The sequence below is a fragment of the Opisthocomus hoazin genome, chromosome 7 (assembly GCF_030867145.1).
Source record: "Opisthocomus hoazin isolate bOpiHoa1 chromosome 7, bOpiHoa1.hap1, whole genome shotgun sequence".
In the NCBI taxonomy this organism is placed as follows: domain Eukaryota; kingdom Metazoa; phylum Chordata; class Aves; order Opisthocomiformes; family Opisthocomidae; genus Opisthocomus; species Opisthocomus hoazin.
Window position 1 is genome coordinate 6,303,240 of NC_134420.1, and position 12,635 is coordinate 6,315,874.

Sequence of the window (12,635 nt, forward strand, 5' to 3'; positions counted from 1 at the left end):
TTAAAAAATTGCAGAGGCAACTGGTCAAATTAAAGGAGAGTTTTATCTTGGATGTGAAATTTTCCTTTCTCCTGTTTTTTTTTTCTTTGTTTTTTTTTTTTCCTTTTTCCACAATCTAGAGTCTTGGGAAGAGAGTAGTAAGAACAAAAGAGACATGGACCCACGCACGAACTCGCTGCCAAGGGCTGTAACACAATATCTCCGCGTTTCAAGGGTAAATCAGCGTGAGCTGCGTTTGCCGTCCCGCTGAAAAAAAGTAAGTCTTTCACTTCCGTCCAGCCCGTGCGGGCTGCTGAAATGTAGGAAACCGGGTTCGGAGAGAGGGAAAAAAAAAAAAGGAAAAGGGGGGGTGGGGGGGGGGGGGGTGGGGAAGGGAAGGGGTTTCCCAAAGCGAGCAGCGAGCGGAGCGGGCAGCAGTATGAGGAGCGGCAGCGCGGCGGCTGCCGGTCTGCTCCGCTCAGCTCTGCTCCGGGCGACGGCTGACGGCGGCGCGGGGGGGGCCAGGGAGCGCGGCCCCGGGGGCGGCGGGACACCTGCCCGCCTGCCTGCCCGCTCCGGGGACGGCGGGACCCCTGCCTGCCCGCTCCGGGGACGGCGGGAGCCAGCCCTCCCTCCCAGCCCACCGGCCCCGGCGGCGGGGGGACCCCTGCCTGGCCCAGCGGGGCTCGCTGCCGGCCCCACGGCGGAGCCCGCAGCTCCTTTAAATTGAGGGCGTTTCGTGTGACTCGCCGGTTGCCTTCGAGTTTTAAGAGCAAAGGGCCGGGAAGGTGAGCTTCGCCCTGCGGAGTAGGTGCTTCCCCCCCACTCCCCGCCTCGGGACCCACCCGGGAAGCGGCAGGGCTCGGCGGCGGCTGCCTGCGCGCTGGGTGGCGGGGGGCTGCTTTCTGGCGCTGCGGTTGTGTGGTTTGGGTTGGTTTTAGTTTTCTTTCTTCTTCTCCCGCTCTCCGTCTGTCTGGAGTTCGCAAGCATCGAGGAGGCGGAACGAGAGGGTGCGTGGCGGGGGTCCACGGGCGCTGCACCCGGGGGTTGCTGGAGGGCCGCCCCGGGCATCCCGCGGCGGGTTTGCTTGGTCCTGCCCCCGGGGGGCAGAGCCGGGAGCAGCGCTTCCAGCGCTCATGGCAAAGCCATTAGCTCAGCCTGCCGGCGGAGGGGCCCCGAGGAGGACGAGCGCGTCCCGGCGCAGCACAGCCGGGCTCCGCGGCCGGTGAGAGCCGGGGGAGGGGGGGGGGGGGCTGCGGGAGCTCCCAGCGGTGCGGGGAGTCGGGGGGGGGGCGGGTAGTAGGGATTCCCCTTGCGAGGCGGCGTGCGAGTTCCCAGCGCGTCTTTCGGGGAGGGGGGGGTACTCCTGCTCGCTGTGCGCTTCCCCCCCCACCCGCCGCAACCTCTGGCTTGTCCTCCGGGCCGCTCCGCATAGCCCCGGGTTGCCGGTGGGGTGGGGCCGGGCGCGGTGCGGGGGGCTGCGCCGGGGAGATGCCGGCCTGCCCCTCCGCTGCCCCACGGGGCGGACAGGGTGAGACCCCGCTCCCGCCAGGCTCCATCCCTCCAGGTTCTGGCTTTCCTCTTCAGGCTCTGCGTTCCGCTCTCGGGAGGGCAGAGTTTGACTTTAAGCGGGCTCTGTCTTCTCGCTGGGGCTTTACTGTGAGAAATGAAGGTTGCTGTCTCCCTTATCTAGGACTGCTGTCAGCATCCTGCTGCAATGGTGTGTGTCAGCTGAGCCCGCGGGCTCGGCGTGCTCCTAGGGGAGCGGGGCTCTTGGGGCACCCGGAGGGATGCGTTGCAGGCTCTCCAGTACTGTTCCTGCGTGCTTCTGACATGACTCTGAAATTTAAAAAGAACAAAAAAAGTATTCTTCAGTTTCCACGTACATTAAATTGTGAATGGTTTCTTCGCTGTGAAGTAGATGCTGTGCCAAGTGTAATGGTTTTATGATGGTTTTGTGATGTGGACTGTGATTTAACAGGAAATTAACTGACATTTCTAAATTCGTATCATATGGTACCATATGCCATCTGATCAGCATTATACTGTGGTACCCTAGTTGGAACCGCAACCAAACCTAGATGGAGGTGGTGAGGTGAGGAAGAGTCAGTACTATCCTCAAGTTCATAGCTCTTACTGACTTTAGGCTACTAACTTATTCGGTCACTTTATTTGTTTTACCCACAGTCTTATTTAAATTGGCACACTTACTATCCAAAGTACCTCTTTGACTCCACTTTACACCTCTCAGTTAAGCTTCACGCTAATTTCAGGACAGGATTTGGAAATGGAACTTCATAATTAAAAGCAAAGCTGATGACTGGGAGTCAGCTTGTAATACTGTCTGCATAGTGTGCTTGCAGCAAGAGACGCACTTATGAGATGTGATATGTCAGTTTAAATATGTATTTCCTTTTCCAGTTGGTGGAGGTTGAAACTTCTTTTATACTAATTTGTAATGGCTATTTTCATAGACAAGCAGAAAAACACGTGGTAAGAGCCAGGCAAAGAGAACTCAACTTGAAAGTTTTTGGACTGTGTTAGGAACCGGGCTCAGTTTCCAGAAGTTATAATTTTATGAGCAAGTAGATATTGAACATTCCTAAAGTTTTTGTTTTGGTCTATGTGAGAAGGACTTTTTGCTTTCTTTTTGGTAGAGGAGACATTAGGAAGGCAACATAATTGTTTCTACTAGGCATAGTCCTGAAAATGTCTAGGCTTCCAATGATTAGCTCAGAATTTTAAGTGCGGTTAACTTTGTTTTGCTCTGGCCTCAGACCAACGGCCTTACAGGTCTAAAGTATCGGTAAGCTGTTGTGCCAGGTTCTCTATCCTCTGCTCGAAGTACTGCACACATTTCTAACGAGTATATTCATAATGTAAAGGACAAAGGCTTCTTGTGATTAAAGTTTACTTTATCAGTGTAGATCACATTTTGATGTAAGCCCTTAAAAATTCTAATTGATTAATGAGTTTCAGATGGTGGTTCCCCTCCAGTGCCCCTCCCCCTGCTCCTAACGTGTACAGTATGCTCCAAGTTAATCTGGGAAAGCTCCAGAAACCTTGGGCTAAATTGGTTGTGGTATAGTTTATAAAGATAATAAAATAACTAGAAAAATTGAATTTCCTTACAAAAATATGCTTGGTGCATTTGTGAGCTTACGTTTTATCTGCTTGGTTATGGTTCTAAGAAAACTAAGATTACAGATACCTGTATTTAGGGTGATGTGGACAAGAATGACCTGTTGTTTCTTACAGAAGGGAACACTCTGTAATAGCTCTTGAAGAGGGGCTATGTGGTGTAGTAGCAGAATCACTTTAAAAGTAATTGTGTTTGTTTTTACATATGTAAAAGAGCAAAATGAGAGTGATTACTGTTCTGTAGTAAACTGGAAGTTGCAGGTGGTAAAGACTGACTGAGTAACATCTATCCATGAGTGACAGGTCTCTTTTTTTTTTTCTTTTTCTTTTTTTTTTTTTTCTTCCCCCTACTGCTTCTTTTAGTCCATTTTAAGGATTTCAAGTAGGGGAGCTTTCACAGTTTCACTTGGGGAAATTATTCCACTGTCTAGCAGATCTCACCAAGGGAACAGTTTCCTGACAGTAAAAATATCAATTACAGAAGTTGTTAGTTACCTCTGTGGCTCTCAAAGGAAGACATTCATATATCTTCCCCCCCCCCCCCCCCCCCCTTTCTGCATATGTGTGTGCATACATATATGTATGTATATGGGTGAGGGGGTGGAAAAACAAGAGCAGAGTTTAGTCTGTGGGCTGATTACATACTCTCCAAATCTGAAAAATATGCCAACACTGAGGCAGGAAAACTGAAATCAGTTTTCAAATGTGAACGTATTTATGCTTGGATGTGCTATGTGTGTAAAATTGGCACTTGCTTCTGTGACAGTGGTGATTGCAAGTAGGGGTCCCAAATTGTGGCAACCTCCTTTCTGCTTGCACAAATGTGCATTTTGTTGCTGTAACTTTATCTGTGTATGAACACTGAATCTTCTATTTAGTCCTCTTTTGCACCCAAGTTGCAGTTATAGTAAGTGAATGCTTCACACAGTCCACTTAAACTCCAGTAAAGTTTCAAAAGTTCTGTTCTTTTCCATCTGCTTGAGGTGATTAGAACTAGCAGGGAGATCCAGCAGAGACCCTTGCCAAATACTCATGAGTTCTGTTCTGGCTTTTGATCCTCTGTCTCCTCTCTTTCCAGGATGGCTGCTTTCCAATAGCATTACCTTCTCTCTAAGACAGCAGGAGATTGTCTGCAGTTATAGCCGATACCCCTCTGTCAAAGCCAATGTGCAGTCTAGTGCTCAAGTTCCAGTTCCTTCAGAGAAAAACTATTGCTGCTCTTGTCTGAGTTGCTGTGTGCTCTCTCTGCTGCTGACACTAAAGCTATTGCACAGTTGAGTGCATGATGTTTTGTTTCGTCTACAACTGATAGCTAGTATGCTTCCTCCGTCGTATTAGTGGAGACCTCATTTCACAAGCTTAAAGCCCGCATATTTAATTCTATAAATATGTGATGAAATGGAGTCTTTGAACCCACTGTCCAAGGCAGAGTTATGCCATCTTCTGTTCCAGTTGTTCCAGCTTTGTAGAGCAACTAGGCCACTGAGTTGGCGTGTGTGCAAGTCGGGAGCCCTGTATAACTCTGGTCTGGCTGCCAACTGAACAGAGCCGTTCAATTAGCTTGCCTGCTGGGCAATAGTGCGTGGGTGGGCTGAAACAGATGTCTGTTGCACAGTGTCGCAGTCAAGCTGGTGTGGTGCAAAGAGGACATCGTGCAGGACCTTTGCATGAGAGAGGATTTGTATGATCTCTATGCAGATTTCTGCGTTTGCTTTATGATTATTTTTTTTCCCCTCCATAAACAATTTTAACATCTTTTTGTTCTTTTCTAACTGAATATAAATAGAAAGAAAAGTGCTTGTTTTGCTGGATGCTTAATTTCTGTCCTAATTCTTAAATCGAGTCATAAAGAGTAAGTGACTCAGCAAGACTTCTTCATCCCTGTCCTGGAAGGATTGCATCTAGGACCAAGTTAAAATGAGTGGTTCAAACCTTCTTTTGTTAAAGAACTAATGCACATGTTGTAATTAGGAATAAGGCTGAAGCAACAATGAAACTCCTGTAATACAGGGAGGACTGCATAGCCAGCAGCTACTCGGTACAAGCCATTAGGTATGTATGCTGGAACTGGATGGGTAATTTGGAGTACGAACGTACTGGTTTGTGTGATTAATTCACAGGGACGTGTATTTTCTGTGTATGTATATTTATGCATACACACACACTTTTATATATACATTTTTACTATATAGAATGAATTTTTTCCTCATTATACTTGATTTTAGTTGAAGACTGCTCTTATCACAATGTTACAGGTAAGGAAGGTGGTTGGAATAGGAAATGGAATTGAATCCAGGGATCTACAACTGTGAGTGCCTAATTGTGTGGCCAGTTTTACTTTCTGGATTAAACAGCCTTTGCCTCCCGTGTGTTTTAAGTACAGAGTGTATCATTCTTGAGTCCTTTGTTCTACCAGTTAACCCCAACAAAAGCCAGTGGAATTACAGAAGATTACTTGTTTGATTCTCATTGCTTTCACCTGATGATCACTGACAACAATCAGCAGATAGTATAAGTTACATTGCTGGCAAAATACGAGCAGTAAGCTACAATACACAGAAATCCAAATGTACTACTGTAAAGCAAAATAAAAACTTCACTGTTTGGTAGAAGGAAGCAGAGAGAAATATAACCTTTCAGTGTGTTGAATCTGTTACATGTCACTGGGTGTACTGTAAACTATCCCACACTGAATCCTTCAGCTAGACAATAAGTCTAAGAATTTGAGATGTCCTCTTATTGAGAGACGTGGAAAAAAAGGCTGTGCTGCATAAATATGACCTGTAACAAAACAGAATGAAAAGTAGTTAAAGAGCTTTCTTGCCTGCCTTCAGAATAGGAAGGGGAAGAAGTTGCTTTTTGAGGAACAAAGCATTTAGAGGTAAGTTTTGAAAATGCTTGTGCGTATCTCACGTCAGCCTCAACAGCTTACAGAGAAGTTTAACATTCTATCAATTATTTGACACGTTTGTGTTGGCTAGCTCTAAAGAACTGTATATATGATGGTTGGATGTTGCTGTTAGAAAGTAGGGAGATTAGGAAAACCAATAATTTTTTGGCTACTTTTTTCGTACCTTATGTCTGCCAAAAGGAAAGGATGAAATTGTTGTTGGAGCCAAAGAGGCTTGCCTCAGCTGTGGTGATGTATCCTGCGATGCTACTGTCTATCTCTGTGGCAACTTAGTCCATTTCTCTGACCAGATTCCTCACTGCTCAATTGTCAGTAAACTTTTCTCCAGCTCACCAGCAAATAAATACGTTAAGACTTTTTAAGGAAGTGACTTGATGGTATCAGGAGCCTGGTGTTGACTATAGGTAGAATCTTCAAAGAGGTCTTGAAGGAGCTCAGGACCCAGCTGTTGTCGCCTTCACCTAACTTAGTTCAGCTTCACAGATCTCAGCTAGTATATGATGATGTTTTAATAGTTAATGTATGGGCTATTACAGCTGATGAAGTAGACAAATGTTTTAATGACACTTAGGTACTTCAGCACTGAAGTATCATGGAGGCTTAAGTTAGAAGTTCAGTAGTGGTCAGTGTTTGCATAAAGTATAATTAGAAGTTTGATAGCTTCTGATGCTTGCAGTTTGATAACTGACCCACAGTATCACTTGTAGAATTTGTGATGGGAGCTACAGGTAACAAGTTGTGCTCTGCTCCTTGAAGGCTGATTTTTTTTATTTTTTAATTTTAAAGATTCAAAGAAGAAATTTTGTTGCTTTGATTCTAATAAGAAAGTATTTTACTGAAGCATAGGGCAGGTTTTCAGAGCAGTAGCAGGGAAGGGGAAAAGTCGTTCCTTTCGGTAATGAAATTAAAGAAAACTTAGAGAGGTAAGGTTGGATTGTATGTGACTCATCTGTGATTTTTCAGGGTTCTTCTCGGTGGAAACTCTTCATCAGTATTAACTGTCTCATTCTGCAGTCCTCACTTTACGTGTCTGCTGCAGATATCAACCCATACGTTGTTGTTAATTCAGGGCTGCTATTGCAAGCAGACCTAGTCTCAGTATCAAGACGCCTGAATCATCTTCAGCTTCTAGACGTTTTGTCACCTGTCTGTCTGCCTTTCCTCATCTTTGCTAGTTTCCCATTCTGAGAACCTGTGTCCTATTAAAACTACCTTAAACTCAGAATACCTTTCTCGTCTCTGGATCTTCTCGCTTCTTACTACCACAGTTACTACCAAACTCACGCACCCACGCATCCTCCAAAATCAGAGCTCTTTATTCTCCCATTTTATTTCCTGCAGTGAGTCTCAAAAGTTCCTCAAGAACTTTACACAGCCTGGTTGCTGAGTTTTATGAAACAAGAGGTAGGTCAGTATGAAATATATTTAAGGACAGCCTAGTATGTTAGAGCCAAACTGAAGTAACATCTCAAATCCCTGACTTCTCTGCTCTGCGTCTCCAGAGATCAGCTTGAAGCGTAAACAGACTGCAGTCCTTGTTTCACAGACTGACGGGGAAATCCAAACTGCCTCCATGGAGCTGCTTCAGAAGCCTTCCCTCTTTTTTTCCTCTAGTCTTAAAGAAATGCAACTTTCAGACCTTAGAATTACTTCAGCCCCACAGGTGGCAGCAGCCCGTATTGTATCTGTCTGGCTGTCAGGCATATTGTAATGTTGTTGGCTGTTAATTGGCTCCAGGTTTCATAGGGCACTTCATATTACTTGGTCTTGGAAGTGGTAAGGTAGGTGGACCTTTTCTGAGGTGAAAGAAAAGGATGTTGTCTCTGTAGTTTTCCTGTTTACACAACCCAGCTCAGTGTGTGTGCTGTGTGTTATACTCCTAGGAGGGCAGACCTAGCACAGGGTCCCACGATGAATATTTCTGTGTGCAGTATAAAATTACAGAATTATTTAGGTTGGAAGGCACCTTCGGGGTCATCTAGTCAAACCCCCTCCTCAAAGCTTGTATGAACTGTGAAATTATTTCCACTGAAGAGGTGCACTGTCTTAACTGGTTTCTTTAGTACAGTGGTGCTGCTTTTTTCAGGTATATTTTTCCAATCCGTATATCAAAAGAAACAAATTGCAGGATTCTGTTTCCTGAATATTTAGATACATAGGTGTTAATAAGATGAAAAGTGATGTAAAAATATATGTATTTTTACTTTTGCTTTATTTTTGCATTGTATATGAAGTGAACATTCAGGGATGAGAAATTTTTTTAATGGCTTTTTAGGGATATCATTTCAGAGATGATTGAAGAGAATAAACTAGTTTGAGTTCTGGCTCTCACCTTATCCATGAAGTTTATAGACCCAGAAATCAGTTAAAAAAAAATATTTTAAGGCTTTTTTTTTCCTGGAAAGAAAGTATATGACAGAGGTATTTATACGTGATTTTTCCCATATAATCTTTGAAGATGAGACGGTGTCAATTATTCATCTTGCTTCTGTTTCGTTATGTCCAAAATGAAGCAGTGATTTAAGTTACAAATTGCATGGCTCTGGGTGACTTACAGCAACTTTAGATATACTGTCATGGCAACTCCTGAGCTGTTAGTATCACCTCATCCGAAGGAATCTATTTTGAGTGACATTCCAGATGGATTTTTGCAGACCTAACAGCCAGACTCTTCTCCCTCTGCCCCCTCACACTCCTCCCCAAATGAACAGGTAGGATTTGGATTTAATCAGCCAGGAAACCGTAAATCCAAGCTGACATTTTTACAAAGTCAGTTTTCAGAACAGAGCTGTGCTTAACTTACTACCTTAAACTCCTCTGCTTACAAAGCAACTTTGATACACAAGGATTTTTTAATTAGAAAAATGTAAAACCTACTGATAATTCAAAACGTGTGTTTATACAAGGGAATAAAGTCTTTTTTAAGTCTATTTTCCCCTTTCCCCAACTGAAAAAATTTTCATATTTCAGTAAGAAGTATATTCATACTGTGACTATCTCAAGGGCAAGTTGAACTTCAGGATTTGGGGTGAGGTACACTCAACAAGAGCTTAAGCAGATTTTTTTGAGAACAAAGAATTTAGTTACCCAAGGTATGGTTAAAAAATGCGGGAGTCTTTTAATGTAAGCATTAAAATAGCCCAAATAGAAGTTCATACGTTTGGAAATGTTGGTTACCATTCAATTTTATGGAAAGGCAATTGTGCTTTACATTCAGTAAACATTTTCCTTTTTTTTGGCAAAGGAATTGGTTTTAGTATTCTTGTTATTTCAGGCCCCAATGGAATAGTATAACAAATTGTTCTTTTGGGTGGTTGTTTTTGAAGTCACAACTACCTCTTGCCTGACTTGAAAGGTACGCGAAGGACAGAAGGAAACAGGGTTTGCAATGTATCATAAGCTGAAGCCAGCCGACACATGTAACCGCGGTTGGTGTGGATTAGCCGGCTGACAATAGGCAAAGATCTATTCCGTGCGGACCTCACACCCTCAGTTAATATCTGTCTGGTGCCACCTGTAGAAGACCTGCGACTGTTGGTGTGGTTGGGCTTTCAGTAGGCTACGGGCTACCAGGCAAGAGAGTGCATCAGCTCATCGCTACAAGTGTTAGGGTCTGTGTCTGAGTTTCTTTTCAGGGAGAATAGTAACCTTCTTCCCTTAGCACACTTCTGCCAGAGAGTAGTCCTTCAGGAGCAGAGGTATAGATCCAGTGGGTCTGACCTCTCTGGCTGCTGCGAGGCTCGGAACACTTAACTAACGTGTGACGCATGATGTGTTGTCTTACCTGAAACTAAAGTTTTAGAAAGTTGTGGCTGAAGGAGTATTTGTATAGAAGGTGGAAGTGGGAAATGTGGGTGACCAGCACTAGCTGTTGTGCTGCTTTCTGAAGAAATAATGCCATTCAGTAAATATATTTGGGGTGGGGTATTTTCTTTCATGATTCTAAATCTGTAGAATAGACTGATTCCATTTGGTAACTGCATTTGTTAGTTGTTAGTAGGTTTGCTGTACTAGCGTAACTCAGTTGTTCCCATGTTTTTCTTGGGCCTGATCCAAAAATCTCTGAAGCTTTCAATTTATTTTGAATGGATTTTGGATCAGGCATTGTAGTGAGTTGTTATCTTTGTGTAAAATGTTTATTTTGATTTGATTTTAATCATTCCTTACAGAATATTTGGTTATGTGTTGGCAACGTGTAGCTTGGTGAGTACAAATGAAGCTGATGTTTATCTGTATGATTTAATCACTTGCTATGTGATCCATTAACAAAACATAACTTCAGTCATCGATGTTGTGTTCATGTGTTAGATCTACATCTGTTTGACATCTGAGTTCTTAGAGTCATAGTTACTGTTGTTATCTTCTACAGTTCTGAAAAGAGAACCTGAGAAACTTTATTTGGTATAATAAAGTAATGCTTTTTTTCTTTCTTTTTTTTTTTTTTAATATAATAAAACAGGTACAACAAGCAGATAAGCAATGTGCACTGCTCTGAGCCCGAAGGCACGTGGGCCTGGCCTCTCTGATATGCATCAATACAGCCAGTGGCTTGCGAGTAGACATGAGGCCAACTTGCTGCCCATGAAAGAGGATTTGGCCCTGTGGCTCACAAACCTACTGGGTAAGATACAAGATGGAATGCAAATACTGGGCAGCAAGAGAACTCTATACACTGTTAGCTGGGAATTCAGTCATTCAGACTTCTTTGCATTTCAAAAATAAAGGTAGTTACAATTAGGTAGCTGCCTCCACATACTGCAACTCTTAGCAAGGTCAGAAAAGCTAGTAAGTAATTTGCCTCCACGGTGTTTCAGTGAGTAGCGTAATTGAACTTTATAATTAATTTCATGTTTATTTTTCCTCAAATATCCTTTTAAATGTTTTTTTGCATGTGTGTTCAGTATTAATACAACTAAGATTAACGATGCTAATTACTGCCATGGACTACATCTTTCATTGTTATTGATAGGCATCCTAAAGAGTATGGGTGTACTGACTGTCTTGAAGGGAAGGAGCCATTAAATAGTTCTTTGCTGACCAAGCAGTTTAGTGATTGATAATTGCTGCCCAAGGCAACACATGTTAAGACTTGCGGAAGCTTGTGCACAGCAGGGTCTGACCCAGTGGCTGCGATGGGACCTGGGGATTTACCGGTTGCAGCTGTATGTCTTGGTACGCGAAGCCGAAATGTGGTGTTGATGAAAGCGGATGCTAACCCAAAGCCAAGAAAAAACAGGTAGATGTGAAGAGGAGCGAATGAGAGTATGTTCCTAGCAGGAAGGAAAGAGACAGTTCTTTGGGATATACGACTCATTCAAGAAGGCAGAATTTAGAAACCGTGAGCCAGGAAATAGTATGTTGTTTGCTGAGAGCATTCAGCAGAAAACAGCTTTTGTGTGATCTCTGTAAGTCAGAAGAATTCTACCAAAGACATACAACCGTACACAATACCTCATCCTAAGGGAAACATGCCAGTAGTTAAACAAAGAGGAGAAAAATACTTTAGAGGAGGTGATGTTTACATAAAAATTTTGATGATGTTATTTTGGAGGAATATTTGGATGAGCTTTTTTAAATCTGTGATGTGTGTTTTTGGAGTGGTTTTTTTCCTTTTTTTTTCTGGCAGTCTGTTCTGGTGAGACATAGGCAGGCAGCGTCTTGTCTTGGCAAATGCTGTAGCTGAACCGTCTCAGTGATATCATACAATAATAGAGTATCTCTGGTGCCTTTCATCTGCGTGTTCTACATTGCTGTATTTCCCCTTTTTTTAAAACAAAGGGAAGTATCACTATGTTGTGAGAGGTGTAGTCCAGAAGTACCATGTCAGCAGAATGCAAGAACGCAGTATTTTGCAGGTAGGCGACACCCATTTTAGAGTTGGAGTAGTTATGAATCCACAACTGCAAAAGTGGCACTTCTTTTAAATTACGTCGTTCTGTGGTACTTCCATTTAAATTAAGGAGTTTTGAATATAAAATTGTCTAGGCAATGCCAGAACAGCATCCAGAAATCCTGACTTTTCTTTCCAATTACCACAAGACAGCATTCCAAAAGCCTGTTTTTTGAATCAGAAGCAGCACATTCCATGAAGGATTTAATATATTGTTTAAATGTTCTAAACAATGGCGTTTTAGTGAGCCACTCTAAAACAAACAGAAGCTTGTTTGCAGTTCATAACAGAGTTCTCACAGTGACAAGTTTAGGAATGAGGTCACTTTTTTAGCATGAAAGTAGCAACCAGCAGGAGGTTCTGGAATGCCAACTATAATTAATAATCTGATTTTTCATATGGACACCAAATTCTGCACTGCAGCACTAAAGGGGCTCAACCTTCTTCTAATTAAGCAGCATACACAGTTCACTTGCTTAATGCATTCCCCCACACCTTCTCACACCAAGCTCTTCTCTGTTTGTCCTGAAGAGCTGAAATTATAGCAATTTGTTGAGCTGTTTTGAATTCCTGTGTAGATATTGTTATTCAAATTAATAATTCAATTAAGTTAAAATTCACATTCAAAATAAATTAAGTGTAACTGAATTAAAGTAATTCATATTCATATAAATATATTAACTCAGAATCCAAATTTGGTTTAATTACTGTATA

General features: G+C 42.9%; 1 protein-coding gene across 6 annotated transcripts in view; it reads left to right on the forward strand.

Annotated features, from left to right (window-relative positions):
- Positions 1-235: 235 nt before the first annotated feature.
- The window catches only part of GAS2 (growth arrest specific 2), a 102,729-nt gene continuing 90,329 nt past the window's right edge, over positions 236-12,635 (forward strand). The window contains exons 1-2 of one of the 6 annotated variants that reach the window (XM_075425309.1): positions 236-256; positions 10,491-10,652. In XM_075425309.1, coding sequence (XP_075281424.1) covers positions 10,511-10,652 — 142 coding nt within the window. In that variant the 5' untranslated portion in view covers positions 236-256; positions 10,491-10,510. Of the gene's footprint in view, positions 257-279; positions 300-494; positions 768-970; positions 990-1,105; positions 1,205-10,490; positions 10,653-12,635 lie in introns of those variants that run through there. The other 5 variants (XM_075425310.1, XM_075425312.1, XM_075425307.1 and 2 more) reach the window with 5 other exon arrangements.